The sequence below is a fragment of the Bacillus rossius genome, chromosome 1 (genome assembly GCF_032445375.1).
Source record: "Bacillus rossius redtenbacheri isolate Brsri chromosome 1, Brsri_v3, whole genome shotgun sequence".
Taxonomy (NCBI): Eukaryota; Metazoa; Arthropoda; class Insecta; order Phasmatodea; family Bacillidae; genus Bacillus; species Bacillus rossius.
Window position 1 is genome coordinate 9,017,354 of NC_086330.1, and position 23,944 is coordinate 9,041,297.

General features: G+C 36.7%; 1 protein-coding gene and 1 long non-coding RNA gene across 2 annotated transcripts in view; both read left to right on the plus strand.

The window, feature by feature from the left end:
* The window catches only part of LOC134531922 (phospholipid-transporting ATPase ABCA3-like), a 163,551-nt gene that overhangs the window by 115,883 nt on the left and 23,724 nt on the right, over positions 1 to 23,944 (plus strand). The window contains exons 23-26 of the mRNA XM_063367968.1: positions 10,744 to 10,944; positions 20,372 to 20,477; positions 21,362 to 21,560; positions 22,775 to 22,962. Of these exons, the coding sequence (XP_063224038.1) occupies positions 10,744 to 10,944; positions 20,372 to 20,477; positions 21,362 to 21,560; positions 22,775 to 22,962 (694 nt within the window). The remainder of the gene's footprint in view (positions 1 to 10,743; positions 10,945 to 20,371; positions 20,478 to 21,361; positions 21,561 to 22,774; positions 22,963 to 23,944) is intronic.
* Positions 13,226 to 14,751, plus strand: LOC134531928 (uncharacterized). The gene is made up of 2 exons (XR_010075097.1): positions 13,226 to 13,601; positions 14,076 to 14,751. It is a non-coding gene; the product is annotated as an uncharacterized LOC134531928 (long non-coding RNA).

Below are 23,944 nucleotides of genomic sequence, written 5' to 3' on the forward strand. Positions count from 1 at the left end.
TTGTTTTGAAATTCTGTAGAACAGAATTCAAGACAGCAAATTTTCCCACTTTCCAGGTCTCTAGTGATGCAGATGTTTCGGTTGTTGGGACGGAGAAAAAAGAAGCTGAGTTGGGACAGTCAGCTGTTGTATTTGGCGCGGACTCAGATCTACTTTTACATTACTGCTGCTTTGATGTGACCCCATAGTGTCGTTTACGTGATAGTTATGGGAAATTCTACACCCGCTAGAAAAGTTTACTGAATCAGAGAACTAAATGAAGGTCTTTGTATCATGACCAAACACCTACTTTTCATACGCACTTTCATGTGATGAACACAACCTTTGCTTTGTACAGAAGAGGACCAAAATGACTGTAACTTATAAAGTCGTCTGATATATTCAACAACTTAACCTTCCTAGGATTGTTTTTTCAGCTATAAGTGAGCATTTCATCATCAATTTGTATGGAGGTAAACGTTCAGAGTGACTTGACAAAACCATATGTATACTACCTATTTATTTAAACGTGTTCACCATTTTTAATTTTAAAATAAATTCCATTAAATTATAAGTTACCAAACAAATACTACAATTCTTTAGTAAAAAATGCTCTTTTTCTATGTTTTCTAAACCGTTTTAAATTAATAAAATTACATCAACTTTCTACTTTAATCTTTTTATAGCACTTATGAGTTCTACTTCTATAACGGAAACGTTCGGTACCAACAACACATCCTTGTGATTTTCCATTGCTGAATTATAGTTTGGTTTTATAAAATCTAATACGGCAGATGTTTATTCAAAATTTAAGGTCCACATGCAGAATTTTTTGGGGGCTTACAGGGGGGCTAAAAAAAAATGTATTTCAGAAGGTATCAGCTTTATAATACCTAATTATTGCAGTCTCCTATCTTAATTTGCTTATACTATACAGAGAGGTTTTTTTTTTTTTTAAACAAAAAGTTGCCGTCATCCGACCTCTGTGAAAGGCCCGGGGGGTACCTGACGGGCGCTACGGGCGTCGTGATGATGCTGTTGTCCGGAGGGGCGCTAGGCTAGAGGGCTGCTAGACCGTTGATGTTGGGTCGTGGGTACTCTGCCCCCGCGTGCCCCGCCAGGTACACGGCTTGAATGTAACCTGAATGGTTCTACCTTGACTGTGAAGGCCGCTCGGCCGTGTGGAGGACGGTATATTACGGAAAATGATTGTATACGAGTTGGTGAGAATACATTTAATTTGGGAGTTTCACCGGGGGTCCACGTGGGTACACAGTACGCTCTACAAGACCGCTCCGCGGTTCAGTCCCGCTACAAAAATTCTCACCAATACTTGGCGACGTCTAGCGGTTACACAATTAACAAGAAAAAAACACAACACTACGTGACACTGAAATGGTTACCGCGGCAGTCTCGTGGGACGTGGGTCGATGCTCGCTGGAGCCGACCAGCGCCGAAATTTAACGTGAGCAGAGGGGGCGGAGGGGGGGGGGGGGGGCACGATGAGCGGGCTCCTAAGTTCGGCGAAACACTTACGTGAGTGATACGATACGCAGCACGGTATCACGATGAAGACGGTCGGGATAGGCCCGGTTCCGCAAAACACGCGCCGAGTCAACGTGGGCAGCGGTGAATTAATAAAAGGATTTAAATTTGAAGATGTAGTACAGAATAAAAATAATCAATGAAACAAACTTGAATGCTGCCCACGGACACACGTCTGTTCACGGCGCGGAGTGGTTGGAGACTGCCGAACATGGCCGCCTCGCAAGGAAGAGAAACTTTCTCTTCTTTGTGAGTAGGCACCAAAAACTTATAATAATTTAATTGGTTATATGATGAGTAAAAAACATGCTCCAGGTGCTTGATTAAAACTTTGCACCTAGTAAATATTTGCTTAAGGCATAACAATTGTTTTACTTAAATAATTAATTTAAAAAGCGACAACAAATTGGCGACAGTAGTATAGTTTGGGGGCTCCGGAAACTGGGACCGGGGTGTGGAGCCGGAGCCGGTGTCCGCCATCTTGGATTGTGACGTCATGGCAGCCATCTTGGATGGTTGTGACCTTGACCTTGACATTTGACCCTCAAAATTCGTCAAAATTTGCCAAAATTGGGCAAACATTGCCCAAAATTCCTCAAAATACGCCAAAATTTCCATTTATTTGGAAAAAAATTCCGCCAAAAAATCTCAAAAAATTCCACAAACCAAAAATTAGGATTTCGAAAATCCTCAAAAGTCGTTTTGCCCTAGAAAGAACCCAAATTCCTAAAAACGGCTTAAGCATCCATGTCTAAAGCCTCCGGTAAGCCATTTCTAGGAATACGGATACCATGACCGTCATATTGGATTATGTCGTCCCCGTTGCAATTTCCGTTACGGCCGCCATCTTTAAAATCTTTATTTATTATCCGATTTTAATGAAAAAAAATTAAAATTTATAAAAAAATTTAATTAATAAAATTTTTATGAAAAATATTTAAAAAACAAACATTAACGACACGGAGCTCGGAGTCTGTGGTTCGAACCCGGTGAGGACAAACAAAATAAAAATGGTGACCGATCCTTCCCCCGTGGTGGCTGCTGGCAGACTGACTCCCACCACTTTTTTTCAAAGCATATATATCACCAGTGAGCATGACGTCATTTCCGCCATCTTGAAAATCCGTAATTTTAATGCTAGAGATTCGGGAAAAAATTTAAAAATCATTAAAAAAATTAATCAACCTAATTAAATAATAAAAAAATCCTTAAAACCACCGTTGCACTTTTCGTGACGGCCGCCATCTTGAAATTACCCGCTAGAGATCACCATCCTGTTTTCGTCTGCTAGAGTGTGCCGATACCATGTTAGTATAATTATCTGGTCACCACACCTTTGACCTTGACCTTGAACTTTGACCTTGACCTTGAAATTTGACCTTGACCTTGAAATTTGACCTTGACCTTGAAATTTAACCTTGACCTTGAAATTTGACTTTGTCCTTGTCGACCATCATGGACCCGACATTTTATGTTCAGTACATGCTACCAGGAGCTATAATCAGACAAGTTACAAAAGAACCTTGGATGAGCTGGGGAGGGAGGTGGCAGTCACGTGACCGAAGCTTCTGGCGGGGGTGGGGGCCAGTTGAGCTGTCGCTCGCTTCCGGGAAACAGTGGTCCGGTGTCGTCAGCTCGCGGTCCTAGTTACACGATCCAACACTATCCATGGCATCAACGTCGGGTCATAAGTCACGGATTTTAAGCGGCACGCCGTTGCGGGGACAGGCACGGGAGATTGTGTACAATGTGGCAACACATTTGAAAGAGCAAAAGCGATTACATAATTTGAAGTACAACATTGTCGAAGCAACAAGTGCTGCAACAAGGGTTTCTCACTCAACTGTAAAAAGAATTTTGGCAGAAGGTAAAGTAAAAAGCAAAAATAGTTTAAGTTTTTCTACTCCCACGGGAAAGAATAAGGAGCGAAAAAAAAGAATCGAAGTAGATGACTTTACGTGCGGCGCTATACGGCGGAAAATTCACGAGTTTTACACCGTTAGAAAAACAATTCCAACATTAAATAAACTGACCAGGGCATTACGAGAGGACGGAGTTTTAAATTGCAGTAGAGAGTACTTGCGGCATTTGTTAAAACGTATAGGATTTAGGTGGAAGAAATGCCAATCAAAAAGAAAGATTTTGGTAGAAAAACCGGAAATTTCTGCTTGGAGGGGGAGGTATCTACAAACAATTCGTAAATATCGAAATGCAGGTAGAAATATCGTGTATGTTGACGAAACATACCTACATGCAACACATTGCGTTAATTCCTGCTGGCAGTCGAGCACTGAAGTAGGTGTAACAGAATCAATTGGCAAGGGGCCACGTTTGATAATCGTGCATGCTGGTGGAGAAGAAGGCTTCGTTTCTAATGCTTTATTAATTTTCAAATCAAAACAAAAGTCTGGTGATTATCATGATGACATGAACTACCAAAATTTTTCTACCTGGGTGAGACAGAAGCTACTTCCAAATTTACCTGAAAATAGTGTCATAGTTCTAGACAATGCCAGCTACCACAATGTCCAAATAAATAAAAAGCCTACGACCACTACTCTGATATCTGGCATCCAAGACTGGTTAAAAGCCAACAACATTCAATTCTCCACACACATGACCAAAGCCGATTTGCTACTTTTGGTAAAATCCCACCAAAGCACAAAAAGATTCAAAGTGGATCAAATAATAGAGGAGTGTGGCCATGACACTATTCGTTTGCCTCCTTACCACCCGGATTTGAATCCGATTGAACTAGTGTGGGCAGATTTCAAAGCAAAAGTTTGCGAGGAAATATCTACATCTTTGGACGATAAACGAAAACTGTGTGAGAAATTATTTTGTTCCTATACGGTGGAACAGTGGAAAAAGTGCTGTGATCACGTTAAAAACATTGAAGCCGAATATTTCAAGAACGATGCAATAGTGGACATCGAAATCGACAAGATAATAGTGAATCTTGACTCATCATGTGGCTAAAGTTCTTCGGGTGGCACAGGATCTAGCACTACAGAAACGGCCGAATGTCTGAACTCAGACTCGAGCTCGGAATAGGTGAGTCGCGTTCAAATAAATTTTAACCGTACTTCCCTGTTATACATAGTTATAACTGTTTTTGTACTTTTACAAAAATTCCTTTGTAAAACTAATTGCCAACGGGTTCGAATCCCGACTCTGGCGTTCTTGATGGTAACCATGTTTTCCAGAAATTAAACAACAGTTGAACGATGTGATGGTTCCTAAACAAAGAACGACGCAAGACCGCAACATAGCGATTTTTAAACTCTCAACTTTCTAGCGTTTTTGTCTGGAGTGTCCGCCTTCTTAATTCATAACAAATCCTTTCCGATAATGTAAAATGCTCAAAATGTGTATCTCAGGCCCTGGGTTTACTTTTTCGCTGCGTTAATTTTATTTGTGTGTGGGCGTCTGCTTTGTTTGTATTAATTGACAGTAAAGTTTGTTATTCGTGTTTGTAAAATAACTTGTTAAATAACTTACGTTTCCTTTGTAGACGATTGGCGTATTGGAAAAAGCTGACGAAATCCTAGTTCCCAATAATCTCATTCAATATAGTTATTACATTAAAAATAACTTAGTTTTTTTCTTGCCATCCTTTTGTCGTTATGGTTTTTTGTTTATATACTTAGCCTTACTCTTTACATTCTTAACAATAGGCGTACAACTTAGACTGAGCGAGATGAGCTCAGATACATACAAAAAAAAGGTATTAAATACTTGAGTGTTGCCCGCGCAAAGCTGCGGCGAAGAGTTATTTCTTCGTACATAGTTTACTTTGCTACTGGCCAACTGCGTGGGTACGATACCGTGTTCGTGTAAGTCGGGCCGACGCGACGGACAAGGACAAGGGCCGAGTCACTCCCTTCCCCTACTTCCCCTCGACGGTCCTCGGGAACTCGCGCATGCGCAGTAAAAGGTTCAGCTCTATCTTGTCGGGTTATACCACCTGCTGGAGTACACCATCTTGTGTGTGTACTCGTATTATAGAGTACATTTCCATCTGGATAATTTTATTCTAACCCGCTACAGTGCAGTAATCATTTATTACCGAGGTGCCCCCGCCATCTTGAAATTCGGCCGCCATCTTGAAATCGTGTAATAATGTAGCTAGAAAAGCGGGAATAAATCCAAAATTCATCAAAAAAATCACTCATTAACTTACATATTGATTCGATCCGCTCCAGTCCTTGGTTAGATACTCGATCGATGCAATAATGTTTAATTTTATGAAAAAAATAATAATTTCAATAAACCACGTTCAACATTCTTAAAGAGACTTTAAATCCTCTACTACCATCATCCTATCAGACATCAAGACCAACATCTTGGAATATTCGCAATAATTAACATATATATTCAGGAAAAAGTTAAAAATTCATTAAATAATTTTGCAAACAATATACTGATTATTAGGTCGACTAAGGTCCTTGGCACGATCCTGGACGAAGCTAAAATAAATTTAATTTAAATACCAGAAAAGTGTAAGGTTCGAGAAATAAAACACCACAAAGTCTTTTACAAACATAATATTTATTACACAATTTCTATCCTACTACAGGATCACTTGCGAAAGGCAGCAATCTTATAAATATTTAGCCCTGCATAGACGTGCAATGACTAATTCTTAGCTCCAACAGCTCAAAATGGTCCAACAGCTCCAAATGCTCCAACAGCTCCAACAGCTCCAAATGCTCCAACTGCCTTTTCTTTCAACAGCTCCAATGATATTGGGCTACAATGCTACGAGTCTAAGAGACTACGAGGCTACAAGGCTACGAGTCTAAAAGGACCTAGCTGGTTCCGAGTTATACATGGCTGCGAGACTGAATGACTAAAAGACCGCATGGCTACGAAACTACATGTCTATGAAGCTACAAGGATACAAGTCTACTCGGCTCCAACACGCAATGTACGCAATTTACACGCAATGAATGTAATGATTACACAGTACACACAGGAAACGAAATGAAGAAATAATACACACACAGGAAAAAAAACTGAATGTACACACAGTACACACAGGAAACTGAACGTACACACAGGAAACTGAACGTACACACAGTACACGCAGGAAACTGAACGTACACACAGTACACACAGGGAACGGAACGTACACACAGTACACACAGGAAACGGAACGTACACACAGTACACACAGGAAACAGAACGTACACACATACAGTAGCGGAAACACACAGGCTTAGTTGGAAATCAGAATACAAGAAATAAAAACATTAAATTTTTTCTTTCAATATTTAATTACTTCTCAACATTACACAAATACAAGTAAAAGAAGCCATTATTGTATGTAGCCAGCTTTCCTCAGTTCTTTGAGTATGAAGGATATTTCTTTGATGCACGAATAGTTTCCTGCACAAAGCGAGCCATGTAGAAGTCTTATCCGGTCAATGAATATGTTTGGATCTTTCCATGATGTGTAATCAATCTCTTCTACCACCGTCTTATTTCCTTGTTTATTATAAATACTTTTAATATCACAATCGTCCAAGTGATCATAATAAGCATTATCAGATTTATTTATTATAACACGACGTTTCCATCGTTTCAGTCTCAGGACATCGCCACATTCTTCGATCTTGTCAGCTCTAGGTGCTTCATCACAGTCTATGCCTTTGTCAACAGCCTCAGAGTCACTGTAACAATCACTGTAGAAGACATCCTCTTCACCCAGATTACCGTATGAATTCGCCATTGATGATGTCGTAGTGTCTTCATCGTCTTCATGCTTCCTTTTTAGGAGTCCATCATTTTTACAAAGAATGGAGGATCTACTGAATATAGGCTTGAATGTATTCTCACTTTTCACGGTGTTGATACTTCCATTAGTTTCAGTCTTCCCGAAGCCATTAGCATCCTTCAATTTATGTTCTTCCTCACGATCGGGTGAGCTAATACCATCACGCTCAGGACAAGGAAAATTATTGTCGTAATGCAGATCACTCTTCTTTAGTCTAGTGGATCCATCGGTGTCCTCTATGCCGTAAGTAGTCTTGACTTAACATGTTCTACGATGTCTTTTTAAGCTGTCAATTCGTGTTAACAACCTGCTACAACGATTACAGCTTAACATGTTGCATAATGGGTTTCTAGCACAATCATTCTTCTCATGACAAAATCCTTGCCACAGTATCTACAGCGGCTTCCTTCCGATTCAGCTGCAGATAACAAACCATGATCCATGGTAGCTTCTATGACTAATGTTAGATACAAACTGTCAGTTTTCTCCAATTGGAACCATTTCTTAAATAGAATTTTTTTAATATTTCATCAGCGAGAGTTAAGTTATCTAATGCAAAGCAAATAGATGCAAGTAGTTCTGGCTGTGATCAACAGATGTCGCCACGTGTTGCTTGCAGGTAAATAATATCTATTTCATTAATGCGGGATGCGGAATGCTCACTATCGATCGCAAAGGAAGGTTGGCTTCGCTAGACTCCAAGGAGAAAGAAGTTCGTCCTTCCTGTTAGTGCTTCTGAGATTTCTCAGAGATTATTATTATTCGACTGAGTAATGATTTTTTTTTAATTTCCACCTGATAAAAATATTACAAGTGATGATTAAGTAGCAGAAATTCACTAATTAAAAGTAACCTTGAATAAAAATGACATGCCTCATTAAGTAAAAAAATCTTTCATGCAGAGATCAATTCCTCATCAGTAACCAGAAGCACTCGGAGAAAACCATCAGATGTCTAGTCAGGAATAATCAGAAGCAGCCAGAGAAAACCATCAAAATATTAACAATAATAATCAGGAGCACACGAAGAAAACCATCATAATATTGACAAGAATGATCAGGAGCACCTGGAGAAAACTACCATAATATTGACAAGAATAATCAGGAGCACACGGAGAAATCCACCATAATATTGTCAAGAATAAACGGGAGCACACGGAGAAAACCACCATAATATTTTTTTTTTCATGAATTTTGGATTTTTTTCCCGCTTTTCTAGCTACATTATTACACGATTTCAAGATGGCGGCCGAATTTCAAGATGGCAGGGGCACCTCGGTAATAAATGATTACTGCACTGTAGCGGGTTAGAATAAAATTATCCAGATGGAAATGTACTCTATAATACGAGTCACATACAAGATGGTGTACTCCAGCAGGTGGTAGCTCCTGGTAGCATGTACTGAACATAAAATGTTGGGTCCATGATGGTCGACAAGGACAAAGTCAAATTTCAAGGTCAAGGTTAAATTTCAAGGTCAAGGTCAAATTTCAAGGTCAAGGTCAAATTTCAAGGTCAAGGTCAAATTTCAAGGTCAAGGTCAAAGTTCAAGGTCAAGGTCAAAGGTGTGGTGACCAGATAATTATACTAACATGGTATCGGCACACTCTAGCAGACGAAAACAGGATGGTGATCTCAAGCGGGTAATTTCAAGATGGCGGCCGTCACGAAAAGTGCAACGGTGGTTTTAAGGATTTTTTATTATTTAATTAGGTTGATTAATTTTTTAATGATTTTTAAATTTTTCCCGAATCTCTAGCATTAAAATTACGGATTTTCAAGATGGCGGACATGACGTCATGCTCACTGGCGATATATATGCTTTGAAAAAAAGTGGTGGGAGTCAGTCTGCCAGCAGCCACCACGGGGGAAGGATCGGTCGCCATTTTTATTTTGTTTGTCCTCACCGGGTTCGAACCACAGACTCCGAGCTCCGTGTCGTTAATGTTTGTTTTTTAAATATTTTTCATAAAAATTTTATTAATTAAATTTTTTATAAATTTTAATTTTTTTTCATTAAAATCGGATAATAAATAAAGATTTTAAAGATGGCGGCCGTAATAGAAATTGCAACGGGGACGACATAATCCAATATGGCGGTCATGGTATCCTTATTCCTAGAAATGGCTTACCGGAGGCTTTAGACATGGATGCTTAAGCCGTTTTTAGGAATTTGGGTTCTTTCTAGGGCAAAACGACTTTTGAGGATTTTCGAAATCCTAATTTTTGGTTTGTGGAATTTTTTGAGATTTTTTGGCGGAATTTTTTTCCAAAGAAATGGAAATTTTGGCGTATTTTGAGGAATTTTGGGCAATTTTTGCCCAATTTTGGCGAATTTTGAGGGTCAAATGTCAAGGTCATGGTCAAAGGTCAAGGTCACAACCATCCAAGATGGCCGCCGTGACGTCACAATCCAAGATGGTGGACACCGGCTCCGGCTCCACGCCCCGGACCCAGTTTCCGGAGCCCCCAAACTATACTACTGTCGACTGTAAATTTAACTACAAATTGTCTCAATGTGCACTGTTTGGGTTTGAATTCCCTTAGTTTGGCTAGACCACTATCATAGGCCAATTAATCAAGGCCCGTAGCCGCTGTGGCTAGTAACGAGGATTGTTTTCTGTTCCGTGCGAGCCGCGCACGCACGGAGTCTCTACGACGCACTTGCTCACTGCATGTGATTACTTAATTTCGTCCTAATGCCTCGTTTGGGCATTGTTTTCCGTATTCGAGCCTTTGGGGTTTCGTGTCCTGTTGTTTTAATTCAGTTAATTGAGATCACGCCCAGGGCGCTAGCTTGACTCAATCCGGCTGGGTGAGGGGCGCGCTCCGAAAACGGGATACGGTACTGGCGGTGCGGAGCACGGGCTTAACGGCCATGGTCGGTACGACGTCAAAGTTTAGTTCAAGTAATGTCTAAAAATTACTCTTCTCTAGTTAGAATTGTGTGCACTCTCTGGTGTGTCTGGTGTGTAGTGTGTAGTAAAGAATCAGTAATGCTCTGTCTTTTTACGCAGTCATTGAGGGGTCGACAGTGAGAATGGATCTAGAACTATAAAAATGTTCTCTAATCTTAGGAACACACTGAGTTTTGGGTGGATCTGTAGTAGCAATGGAATCTCTTTTGATGGAAGGATTCAGAGCCCCCTGAGAAAAACAGCTTCTAAAAGAAAAGTGTTTATCAAGACAGCTAGGATTTAACATAAGGTTTCCATGGTGTGTGATGAGTTACAGGAATCTTATAACGTCAGCTCCTGGAAAATACAATTACTTTTATTGTCAAAATAAGTTCTCTAAACACCAGAATGAATAATGTAATTTCCATATACTTTCATATTCAGTACATATTCATTACACACACTGTGCAGTTTTAGAGCGTGTTTTGTAAGTACATGCAAATACATGTATTGCACTTATGAAGTCATATGTTTTATTTCCAGATCCCAGATTTTGCCCTAATAGAACATGCATAAAGATGACGGAAAACTACTTTGAGTGGGAGACTCCTGGCGTTGGGCGAAATGTTGTGTTCTTCATCATGAGTGCGATTGTCTTCAGTACAATCCTGCTGCTCATAGAGCTCAATATTGTTGGCTCTGTTTGGTACAGCTTGAGGGAACGCACGTCTAATAAGCCAAAAGGTAATGTCACAGTGTAAAAACACATCCAAACAGTAGCATGCACTCCGTAGTAGATAACTTACATTATACTGCATGAATGCATGGGTGAGGCAGAAAAGTTTTAAGTTTCCAAATACCGTGTTTTATCGCATAATTGTCGCACATTATATACTAAAATCAAGTTTGAAAAGTAGGGGTATGACATTTATGTGGAAAAAAAATTTTTTGTTCGGTAGTTATTCATTAAAAAAAAAACATTCATGGAAAGTACGTTTACTTAAAAAGTAGAGTATACGCGAAACAATTTAAATTAATAAGTCATGCAACCAAAACCTTCCTTCAACTTTAAATAGAAAAACAAAATCTGTGACCCGAATGCGAGCCTGAACTAACGTGTAACTATAGTCGTAGCATAGAGTAAATAAAGTACTAGTACAGAGTGGACACTCAATGCTATTGCAGTTCTACGTTTTTTTTATTCAGAAATGCGCTAGTTGCTATACAAAAACGCAAACTTGACAAACATTAAAACGAAGTTGCAATGGCTTAAAACCGAGATAAAGAACCTTCTGGAGTAAGACTTACGTTTCAAATTATAAGTAAATTTTAATTTAAATAGAACATTGATCCTAGAAAGTACAATTTGCAGTTAATATGCTTAAAACACTAATTTGAATAGTAGGGAAATTTGCAGCTTCAACTGAATGTTGGCAAGCTTGTGACTTGTTTCGTGCATGCATTTATATTTATAAAAATATTGATTTTATTTTTTTTCCCTTATAAGCAAATCATTTAACTAAATATCGGTAAACGTAACATATAATGATTTAGGAGAGCAATATTTTTAAAACAATAAGTAAATTTCTTACCTTCGGGACAGTGTTTGACTTAACCTCATTTCGGTTAAAAATGTTTTCTTTACGTAGCATAACATTTGTTAAAATGCATAACATGTAACATATTTTCGGATTATAATAAATTGCTGCCTTTTTTTATGTCCAAGAAATAATTTCTGTTCTAGTATAATCACGTTGATTGAAGTTAAGGTTAGGATTTTCGTAGGTACCTACCGAATTGCATTACAAATCGCAAACAAAATGCATAAAAAAACGTGCAGAAGTATATAATCATTAACACAGGCAATGTGTATTTCTGGCAAATTTAACTGCCTATGATGTACAATTTTTCCACAAAAATTGAAATGAAGCTGTTACCAATGGCATCTAATTCTTTATGGATTAGGTGAAAGTACAAATCTTTATCATATCTTCACTTCTTGAAGACACGTGTGTAGCAATAAATTAAGAAGGAAAAAAAAACCTTAATTTCAACATAAAAATTTAAGACACTTCATTTTTTCGCAACCCTCACCTCGGTAATTGTTTCGTATCACGTATCCAAGTTTATCCCTTGATCCTGTTGGCATGATCATGTATGATTTATCCGGTGGCACATGATGCTTGCTGTTTTAATTAATGTTAAAACAGCAAGCATCATTACCACAGGATCAATGTATTCAGGATCATGCCATTTATTAGTATCAAGGGATAGACTTGGATACGCAATACGAAATTTTTACCCACACCTCCCTCTCGACCTAAAAATAAAATTCATACAAAACATTTAGACTAATTAAAGTACATAAGCAGCAAGTTTGAGCAGAATTTGAGACTCATTGACATTTAGAACAGTACGTAAGTATTTATGTATTGTGTGCTTGTCCTCAATGTGCGACTACACACTACCTAAAAAGAGGAAATTCTGTAGGGCATGAAAACAAAATGCTCATCACTATTTAAACTACACAAAACTTTTATTTTGTTTCGTTTTAATAATTTACACATACCTAGTTTCGTCAAGCGGAAACTTAAAGTAAAGTTAATTATTATTATCTCTTCTCGTGTTGTAGCAGTAGTTAACACAACACGTAGCTGAATCAGGCATGTTTCATAACAGTGATTTATAAAGCAGTTCATGAAATCATTGATATTATTTAGCGAGATTACTATTTCAACATGATAGAAACAAAATTTCCTTAGAAATTTTTTATTAACCTAATATCACTTAATTCAACGCCGACGCCATTAATTATGGTGTTGATGGATAAACAAGTGGTTCAACGTGCCAACGAAAACTCGTTTATTTTCTTTTACGTAAATATATTATTTTCATTTCAACAATATTAATTTATGCCATAAATTTGATAAAATGTTAAAACAAATGTAATAATTATTTAATCAACGTGGTATTTTGATTATAATTTTTGTGCTCAGATGTTGGATAAAGCTGTATAGTAGCTTCGAGCATATATATCATAGAGAGCTTATTCGTCGTTTGTTTGGAAACCGAGATCTCGAACAGCTGATTGTTGGCTACCTGCTGGAAAACTTCCATAAGAACCAATGTAGTGGCGGGCTATCGTGCGGGATTTCTATAGTTTGCTGCGTTTGAGAAAGATAATAGGTTTGGTTTATATTAATAAACGTATTAATTAACCAACGTAGAAATATATTAGTGCTGAAGCTTATCAGAAAGTTTGTAAAATATGGTTTTTTAACTTGAAGACCCAACCCTTGTTTACCCTACTTCAAATGTATTTAATTTAATATGGTTACTTCTTGTGTTGCGTACGGATGTAATGAGAGATTCGAAAACAGAAGCAGTGTTTCGTTTCACAGGTAAGGTTATGAATAAATAGATTTAGTTTAAGAAAGGATTTGAAACAAAGCTGTTGCGATGTGACGATAGCCGACTTAACATTTTGTGAATTAGGCAAATCCGTATTTATAATATACTTTAGTTAATGTCAGTGTCGAGAATTCTATGAAACAATTATTTTAAAAGACAATTATAAACTGATATTCTCTTATTGTTTTGCAAAAGATATTTGGAATGTGATAAACCTAACCTAAGCGACCTTAAACATGATCAACCATTGGACCATTAAATTACTTATGAACTATTTGAATTATTGCAATGCTATTTTACATAATCATTACAATAGATGTCAGTAGCTAAGAAAAATGTTTAATCTTATTTCTAATTTCTTTTTATAGGATGACCCCTAGTTTGATTTTTAATGTTTTTTTGTAGGTTTTGTGTCAAACTTATTGTTAACATTGTGAGAGTTTTTAAAATTTACTGTTTTACAGTTTCCCAGTTGATGAGAAAAGAAGAAGTATTTGGACTTTGGCTCTTAAAAGGGTTGATTTATATATGATCTTTTGTTTTGAGTAAAGAGCAGACATTCATAAAACTAAACAGGGTTGATGCATTTGTAAACAAAGATTGTGCAATGATATGGATGCCAATGATGTGACCAAATTCTTGTAATTTATGTCTTTGGACTAAATTTATTTACTACTTATTAGAATGTAAACTCAAGAAATGTAACATACTGTATAAGCCTGTTTACCATAATTATATAGTTTTAAGTTTCATTGAAGCTAAATGTAAAATGATTTTGGAAAAGTATCTGTATGTGTGTGTGAATGTGACATACAATTGTACATGAACTATTGTATTTAATAAAATAGATTTTCTTACTTTTTTTTTTAACTAAAATGGTTTTCAATTTTGATTTATTATTTATTTTAGAACCTGAAACCTCATATATTTAACTGCTGTAATTTAAACATAACTTGTTATTTTTTGTTTACTTTTAATTGTAGGTAATTAGATACCTACTGTAGATACCTACCATATTGTTTTTCAGTTCCTAACTCGGTGGCCAAGGCGGCAGTTCAGCTTGTCGCTCAGCAAGTCAGAATATAATGTCTATATTTAAATGTGTGCTTTAATAAGAATAAATTTGTCATTCCTTCCTCATTATTATTTCATTTCAAGCTAACATCCCTAATAAAGACAAATGAACCTGTCTCCTTTTTTGCCCAACAGTCTGAAATCAAAGAAGGGAGGGATAGAAAAGTAGCAGAATAATGACTGGCAGGAAGAAGATGAAACCAGATCACAAAACCGAAAACTAAGCTTCATAGGTTCAGTATAGTGGACAGATTTTATAACTTTTAAATTTAGTGTGTATAATTTAAAATAAATAATGTTTAAAAATGTATGGCTCTTTGCTTAATAATTCTTTATCTGGCCAAAATCTAGAGAAAATAAGGGTTGTTGCTGGTTTTTCAATAGCAGATGAATACTTAGTTGTGAAAATGTAGTTACATTTAATTTGAGGGCATTAAAAGTCTAGGTCAAACAAGCATTGCTACTATTTTTTTAAAAATGTGATTTGAGAATTGAAAACCTAACACACTACTTAATATTTACGAAGTGTATTTTTATAAGTTTTCCATTATCCTAAGTTTTTTAATGGCAACATCTTTTAGGGGTTCCATATAACGGCCAAAATTCATATGCAGAGCTTCTAGTTACACATTTTTCTCGAAAACCAATGTTTGTTTCAGCACACTATTTTCATATTGGTAACATCTGTCACCATTGTATGCATGTATCTTAAATAACTTATGTAAGTTATAGGCATTATAAACACAATTTTACATTTATTAAGAGCATAAAAATTTTAACCTCTTTATAAAAAATAGTTATTTTATTGTTAATTCAAAGTTATGATCAATACTTTCAATCTTAAGGACTTAACATGTTTCTCTGCATTGTAATATTCTTATGTCGCGGCTTTTCCGTAATAAAACATTCCAAAATTACTTTTTTCCAGTCACTAACTACATTCCTCTACTTATCCTGAAAACGATGTTTCTAAAATCCTACTAGTTTCTTAGAAATTATCATTTATAGCTTACATTGCAATACCTGAGCATTTTTGCGGCTACCACCATTTTTGCTTTTCCTTGCGAGACTATGTGTGTACATGTTCTGGAGAACATAAAATTATTGTGGATGGTTGGTTTGGTTAGTATAGCTAAATTAAAAATACTGTACAGTATTTTTTTTATAGTTTCTTAGGTATTTATAATTTAAGTAGTAGGTAACTATCCTGATCAAAACAATTATCCACAATATTTGTAAGTATTTTTAATTTAGTTTGAATATTATCTAATTCCTGTCACACAACTCTATAAAAGATGATATGGAGATTTCTCATGCACATTTTTATCCTTTAATGTTGTGGTATTAAATTTTCTTGTGTGAATGACAAACTTCGATGAACTTTGAAACTATTTGGGTCTCGGAATTTTCTGGTGTGAACTGTTTGCACACTGTGGTAATTTCTAAGCAACCATTAAAAATATTTTACTTTATTTTTTAATGTACCCATACTAAACTACATATTTTTAATGTAGCTAACATATTCAAATTGTCCATTATTACATCACAAATTCATGATTATTTACACTGAACATGCACAAACGAAGCCTCAGAACAGACTGTTGTAAACGTTAGCACGCTAGGTTTGCAGATCCCGTGATTCTCCATACATACAAATGTTTACCTGGATCTGAAGCAACAAAAGGCTGTTGCTACATGAATGCACAGATATTGTTATTTAAGTTATAAATTGTGATTTCTCAGAAACCTACAGGAATTTAAAAACACAATGTTTAGGGTAAATAGAAGAATGTCATTACTGTTCAAAAACTGTATTTTCTAAATTCTATTATTTTAGTCGAGCAAAAGTCATCATGTAAGAATATTACCCTCTGAATATGCAATTCAAGCTTTCATGTAGGCCTAATACAATTACAACTCTGTCTTGCATGTACATACCCCAAGGTAGGCTACCTGTGCCCCTTAATACACATCTCATTATTTTCATAGGACATGGTGGGGCATTATTCATTTCATTTAAAAATCATACGGCCAATCATTATGGTTACCTTTTTTTATAGTTTGAGGAAACTGTAGAGTAACATTATTATTTTATTTCCACTCAGCATAAATTATCTGAATAAAAATTACTATTTATTAGCTCCGGTAAATATTAAACAAGCTCACTCAAACGACCAAAGCCAATAATGATAGAAATGTAGCTGTCTCGAAAATAATGTTATATATCTTGTATCATTACATTTAGTATATTTATATTTCCAATATTGCCTAGCATTGTGTAGATTTTAATAAAGTTCGTAATAAAATACGAGCTTAAGACTGAATCCATCAAAACGTATTGACAAATACACAAGTGTTGAGGTTAGAGGTACGATACACAACAAAAACACTCCCTTCGGGCACAATAATAACGTGAATTCCGATCAATTCAGACATATTTAATTACTTATTTACTTCTACATTCTTTACTTAACACATTTATTGATATAAACGAAGCCTACAATCGTCCGTGAATGCAGCAAACACAAAATATCACACATGTTAGTCGACTACTTCATTGTTTCCTATGGCAAAAACCCGTCGCGTAGCCTACAATCAGCTGATTGAGATCCCGGGATCAACAAACAACACAGCAGCTATAGCCAATGAGCTATCTATAAGTATATATGATCGAAGTATAGTAGTGATGGGTCGTTCGTTAACGATTCGTTCAAAAAGAACGAATCTTTGAGAGAACGAAATCTTGCGATTCGTTCGCGATGTAAAGAACCGGCTCTTTGAGAGCCGGTACCTTGAAAGATTCGGTAGAACGAAAATGCGGAGAGAACGAGAGAACCAACCGGCTCTTTGAGAGCCGGTACCTTGAAAGATTCGGAAGAACGAAAACGCGGAGAGAACGAGAGAACGAGATGAGAGAACCGGCCACGCGCCCGGTCTGATTCGTTCGTGAAATGATTCATGACGTCAGGAGTCTGAAGAATTAGTAATCACAGCGTGAGCATGTTCATAAGAGCAAACGATAACTGATCAAATAAAATAGGGTAACATGAAAAGTATCTATACCTGAAAATGTCAACTGTTAAGTAGTGGTTTAAAATTGCGTTTTCACATTCACATACACAAATTTGGGGAAAAAAAAAAACATGAATTAAAAATAACAGGGAAAGTAACTACAAATGTTCACACTTACCATTTAGGTGTTAATTAATGTACCTACTTCATTTTTCTCTCTTCATACTGAATCGCAGTAGTAGTATTCAATTTTTGTCTTTTTTTCTCTAAATGTGTTGGTCTACATGTAAACACTTTACTCTCTCTAGAGTGTAAATAGCCTGTATATTAATATTTGTAACTTAAAAAGTAATACAATATAAATAATCTTGTTTCATATACGCAACTGTGATTCACTGGCTACGAAAAGCAATGTTCAAGTACTAGCTATAATAGTGCGATTACAAATTAAAGTTAAGAAAGATCACTTTCGTACCTAACATTCTTAGATTTAATGCTCCCGTATTATATAGAATCACTGCATGAAGCATTTGCAGCGATCAACAGTCAATAATTTTATAACAGTCAGTATACAACTAGACGTTTGAAATTTCATTTACCCATGCAGAGTAGATAAAGATAACCACCCACGCGATCCAGCCTCCTCTCGTTATCGGGTCACGCGATAACGAGGGGAGGCTGGAAGCAAACACGTAGCCAATACTCTAAAGGATGAACGAGTTACGTCACCTGATATAAGAGCCAGATCCTATTCACAGAAAAGAACGAAATGACCGAGATGAACGAATCGTTCTGAACGAATCTTTCACGGAACTGATCCGAAAGTACCGGTTCGGTCAAAAGAACCGTTCTGCCCATCACTACTGTATAGCAACTAGAAAAATGCGTTTGCTATACCCTATGAAGTGTCCCCCCCCTGAGTCGTAGCAGACACATACCACTAAAGAGTACGGGCCATCAAATGTAGTTAACTCGGCACTCGACAGAGAGTGCGCTTTGCATGAAATCGGCGATACATCAGTATCGATATTCGACTATGTGCGCGCGCTCTATATGGGAAGCAACATAACCAAACACGAATTATGCCAACGAGCGATGGCTGCATTTTTATAAGTGGTACACCATGGCGACGCAGACGAACAGATAAAGGTTGTAACGTTTAAAAACGTCTTTAAAAGAAAATTAATACATCAAAAAACTTCGTATTTCCGTTAATTAAATAAATAGGTAAGTGGTAATTACCGAATAAATATTAGATTTATACTTTAAAATACATATTTTTATACGGAAAAAATACCTACACAAAGCACTCAGAATCTAATAGCGGGATCGATAAGAACATCATGCAACGTTTACGCGAGAGGTTTTTTATCCAAATTTTGATGCCCTATTTTATAGGCGCGACGATTATGCGTGTGCGACGATTATGCGATAAAAGAGGGTAATAGATATCTATGTTTCTTCCCTAGGATAGTAGAATCCCATACAGCAGGATTTTTATCTCAAATGCAGATGCCTGCTGCTAATTATGTACTCTGTACATTTTTTACCATTCAAAATGAGTATTTTATATCAGCATAGTGCTAATTATCTTATCACAAGTATGTGACTGACTTACTCACCAGCATTTCTAGTTTATAAATTTATATATATATATATATATATATATATATATATATATATATATATATATATATATATATATATATATATATATATATAAACACACACACATGCAGTTACATTCAGCATTATTTATAAATATAAGCTACTATATTTGTAGATACAAACAGTATTACATAATTCAGTTAGTTTTGTGGATGCTCGTAACTTGAAGCTCTTCACCTTCAGGTACCATGTTCATATTTACAGCATCATACGTTATAGTGTGGCGAGCATGTGCCATGATCCTACGAGACTGTCGCAGATCTATGGCAGTCGTACGAGCATGAAGAAGGGGAGGGTGCTGGTGCTAAGCATACAAGGGTGGGGTTAGTTCTGGGATTTTTGTAAAAATCAAAAGTATTGAAATGTGGATGGAAATAAATTGGCCTGGATCTATTTTAAAGATCGACATCCTTGAAGAAGGATTGTAAAACCTGTAATTTGTTAATTAATTATTCATAACACTTTTAATTCATTCTTTGAATAATACTTGCAGTGGGGAAGTTTTGATGCACAACCAATCAGGTATGTTCTCGCCTGTTATTGACTGCGTGTGTCCGTTAAAATGTTTTAAATTACATTTTATTTGATTCATTTGGGAAAGAATGATCCATATTTTGTGATATTATGGTACATTATGAAACTTTAAAGATGATAACCAACTCTCCTGAACAAATGTCAATTTTCACATAAGACTACAGATGCTAGTCTTCATACCTTTATGTCATTAGCCTTATAAAGAATATATGTGTGTTTCTGATCTGACCGAAACAGTTTTCAGTTGTCTGTTAATGAATTTCTTTATGAATTTAAATAATTTCTAAATTGTTTTCACAAATTTACTTCTGAATAAATATATGTATCTACTTTATGTTTATAAAGGAGTTTAATAGAATAAACTTTCAACATGTATGCTAGAAAAAACAGGAATTTTATTTTTATTTAAAGCAATTCAACAGATGCATATCCCAGGAAGAGACCAAAGCATGCACATTTCCTCTCATTGCAGTCATGGTTCAAGATTACGAACCGGACTCGGACGTGGTTGTAGAAAACTTCAATGTGCGCTCTGCCAACCCATATGAGCTCAAGAATACCTTTGACGTAGTGCTCATGTAAGGATTGCTTTCTTTTCGTATACTCTCCTGCAACAGTCTTGAGCAGTCTTTTCTGTTCTTCATTCTTTAGTTTTGGGGTGTTCTCTGGGATTAAAATAAAGTTTGCTTTTTAGTGTTTAATTTCCTGTGCTGCCAATAATTTTTAGACCACAATCATCATTTTTTTTTAGTTGCTAGTTACTTTCTTCCATTGTTATTTTGTTAACAAGGATTTATTGCCTAAATTAAATTTACGGTAAATTTTTCTTTATGGTTGTGTGTTCGTCTATGTCATTTGTTGTATTGTTTGACTACTAATTTTGTTGAATTCCAATTATATCATTTTATCCTGTATGATTTTGTATTTGATTCAGTTTTTATTTTTTTTAACTCTTGTTAGTGGTTCTTTGTTGACTGGTTGACTTATGTTAGGCAATGGAAAATGCCCATTTAATTTTGCATAGGTAACAGTGAGACTTTACCAAAGCTAATACTCTTAAACTCTCTACTAACTTAACATGCTTCATACAAGGTAATGAATACGTTCAGTTATTTGTGGTAATGATCAGTGGTTTTTTCTTTTTTTTTAAAGTGATTAATGTTTTAAAAGGGTTCCTAATTGCATGAATACCTGTTTAGTTTTGTTTTCCACTCGCTCACCCTTGCATAGCTGGCAACCTCAAAAAATAGTTATCATTCACACAGACTCACTCAAAAATGTAATGTTTTTTTTTGGTTAGATCTAGTTGTTTAATTGAAAAGATTGTTGTGCTCAAGCTCACATAATGATAACAATTTCGAGGTTGAAAGCACCTTTAACATTTTCCTCATCCATCTTTTCAGTTTTGTGTTTTCAGTGCACTTATTTTCTCCACCCCACCATGTTTGCTCCTTGGGCACAGAGACCTGACCAAGTTCTACGGTAGTTTGCGAGCCGTGAACGAGCTGTGCATGAGGGTGCGGAAGGGAGAGTGCTTCGGTCTCCTGGGGGTCAACGGGGCCGGCAAAACCTCGACATTCAAGATGATGACAGGGGATGAGAGGATATCCAGTGGAGAGGCTTACATTGGTGGCTTCAGTCTGAAGAACCAATTGAAGCAGGTAAGACGGCCTCTAATGCTTAAAAAACATTCTTAGTTTTTTGATAGGGACAAGATTATTTGATGAATTGCGATAATACCGATACACCAAAAAATTGCTGTGGCAGCCTTGCTCCTGTGCTACATAGTGTTCCTGATCCCCTTTTTTCCTCCTTGTGTTCTCACCATGCCTCCCCTTTTATTTCCTCCTTTAGGCCCTTCTTCTTGGAGCGACAACCCCCCCTTTTCCCCGGAGATGCCTTCTACAGCCCACGTTTTCCACCTGGCCACAGTGCGCCATCTATCTGCCAAATTTTTAACTACTTGCTCAAGATTCGTGCCTAATTCAGAGCTCTGGAGAGCCATCTTCCGGCTTCTTTGGCAGCTGAGTTTAGGGCCTTTAATTATCATGTTTGTTTGAGACTTTCGAGTTTTCATCACCACTGCCTATTGCAGTGGGGTTCCAGTTCCACCCCTGGTCCAAATTTCATCCAGTGAGATGAAGCGACCATCTTTGTCACCTGGTCTGCACGAGTCCCTTCAATCCACTCATTCTCGCTTCTTTCCAGATGCACTGACTTGCTGAACCTCCAGTCACGCTCACCCTACAGCTGGCCGGCAGCAGATAAAGTAGCGCAAATGGAATGGAACTGCAGACAAAATTTGTGCCTTGTAAATCACTGGACTCTCCAAAAAAAAATACAGGTCTTAAAGACTCGAAAGTCTTTAAATAATATAATTTCAATGATAAAAGTAAGAAAAATAAATCGCAAGAAATGTACGTAATTTAAAAAATGGTAACAATTTTAAGTCAATATGTGTACTCTGTTTAAAACAATACAATTTATTATATATGACTTACTTTGCATTATTATTGTTATTATATATGGTTCCAACATTTATTTTAATTGTGTTCATGTTTGTCATGTTGGTACAGGAAGTGTTCTTTATCTTGACGTGAAGTCGGTTGTATCCTTGCAGAACCATGTTGTGTGTTGGCTTTTTCGGCTATGAAATGCCGGTAATAAAAGTGATGTGTGCTATAAAATAGTTTTATATTTATTTACGTATATCTGATCAGAAATACCATGCCTTGTAACATACTCTGCCCATAATATTGCGAGCTGGGCGCATAACCCCCCCGAGGTCTGTGGATCGAAACCACGCTCTGCTACCATGTGAGCACACGTGCTGCAGGAGGCGGTGGATCGGACTGGAAGGTGCGACTGTGTTCAGGTGCACCGGCGCATCGGCTACTGCCCCCAGTCCAACGCGCTGATGGAGAGCCTGACGGGCCGGGAGACCCTGTGGCTGTTCTGCATGCTGCGGGGGGTCCCCGGGCGGGACGTGCCCGCAGTGGTGGACCGGCTGGCGGGACGGTTGCTCCTCCGCGAGCACCTCGACAAGAAGGTGAAGGAGTACAGGTGGGCATACTTCAGTCCACCGTCTGACCGCTGTCGACACCGTTGATTACGTACCCTGCTTTCCAGGATTTTCCGATGATGTACATTTTGAAATATCTAACTTAAGGGGGTGTCTCCTATTTCAGGTCATGATTTTATATTTATATTAATCACTGATCAACCTTTAGACTTTTTCCATTGTTTAACTTTCACGAAATGAAAAAATATATACAGCGTATACTTTCTGCATAATTAGCTACCAAAGTTACATTTTTAATGTTTTTGGGTTGTACAAATAAGGAGAATTTAATTTATTGCAGAATTTAAACTATTTAGGTTTAACTGCAATGCCACTGGCTACTTCATGATATGGTTTGCATTTATATCACAAAAACTCATTTCATCTTTCTAGGCTGTCAAAATCGTAACAAATTTGAGAATTTTGAAATGCCAGGTAAAATTAATTGATATTTTCTTAAATAAATTCAAACCATTTCTTTAAGTAGCCAGTGGCATTGCAATTAAACCTAAATAGTTTCATTTCTGCAATAAATTAATCTCTCCTTATTTGTACAACCCAAAAACGTTAAAAATATAACTTTGGCAGCTAATTATGCAAAAAGTATGCGCTGTATATATTTTTCATTTCGTGAAAGTTAAACAATTGAAAAAGTCTACAAGTTTATCTGTAATTACTGTAAATATAAAATCTTGTTCTGAAAGGGGTGACATAGAGCATGAATAGCATCTCTTCTGAGTACTACCTAAATGGAATAAATTCTCTACAGAACTGAAAAAAAAAACCTTAAAAGTGTAGTAAGGACACCAAGAAAAAATATTATTATGTCGATGCTGGACAAAAACACATGACAAATTGTTACAAAAACCAAAATCCCAAACATTATAAAATATTAAATCACAGAACAAAATATCAATACTTTCCTGTTGTCAGCCCTCTCAGATCACATCTAAAAAATTCCCTTAACAATCATATACCAACTCA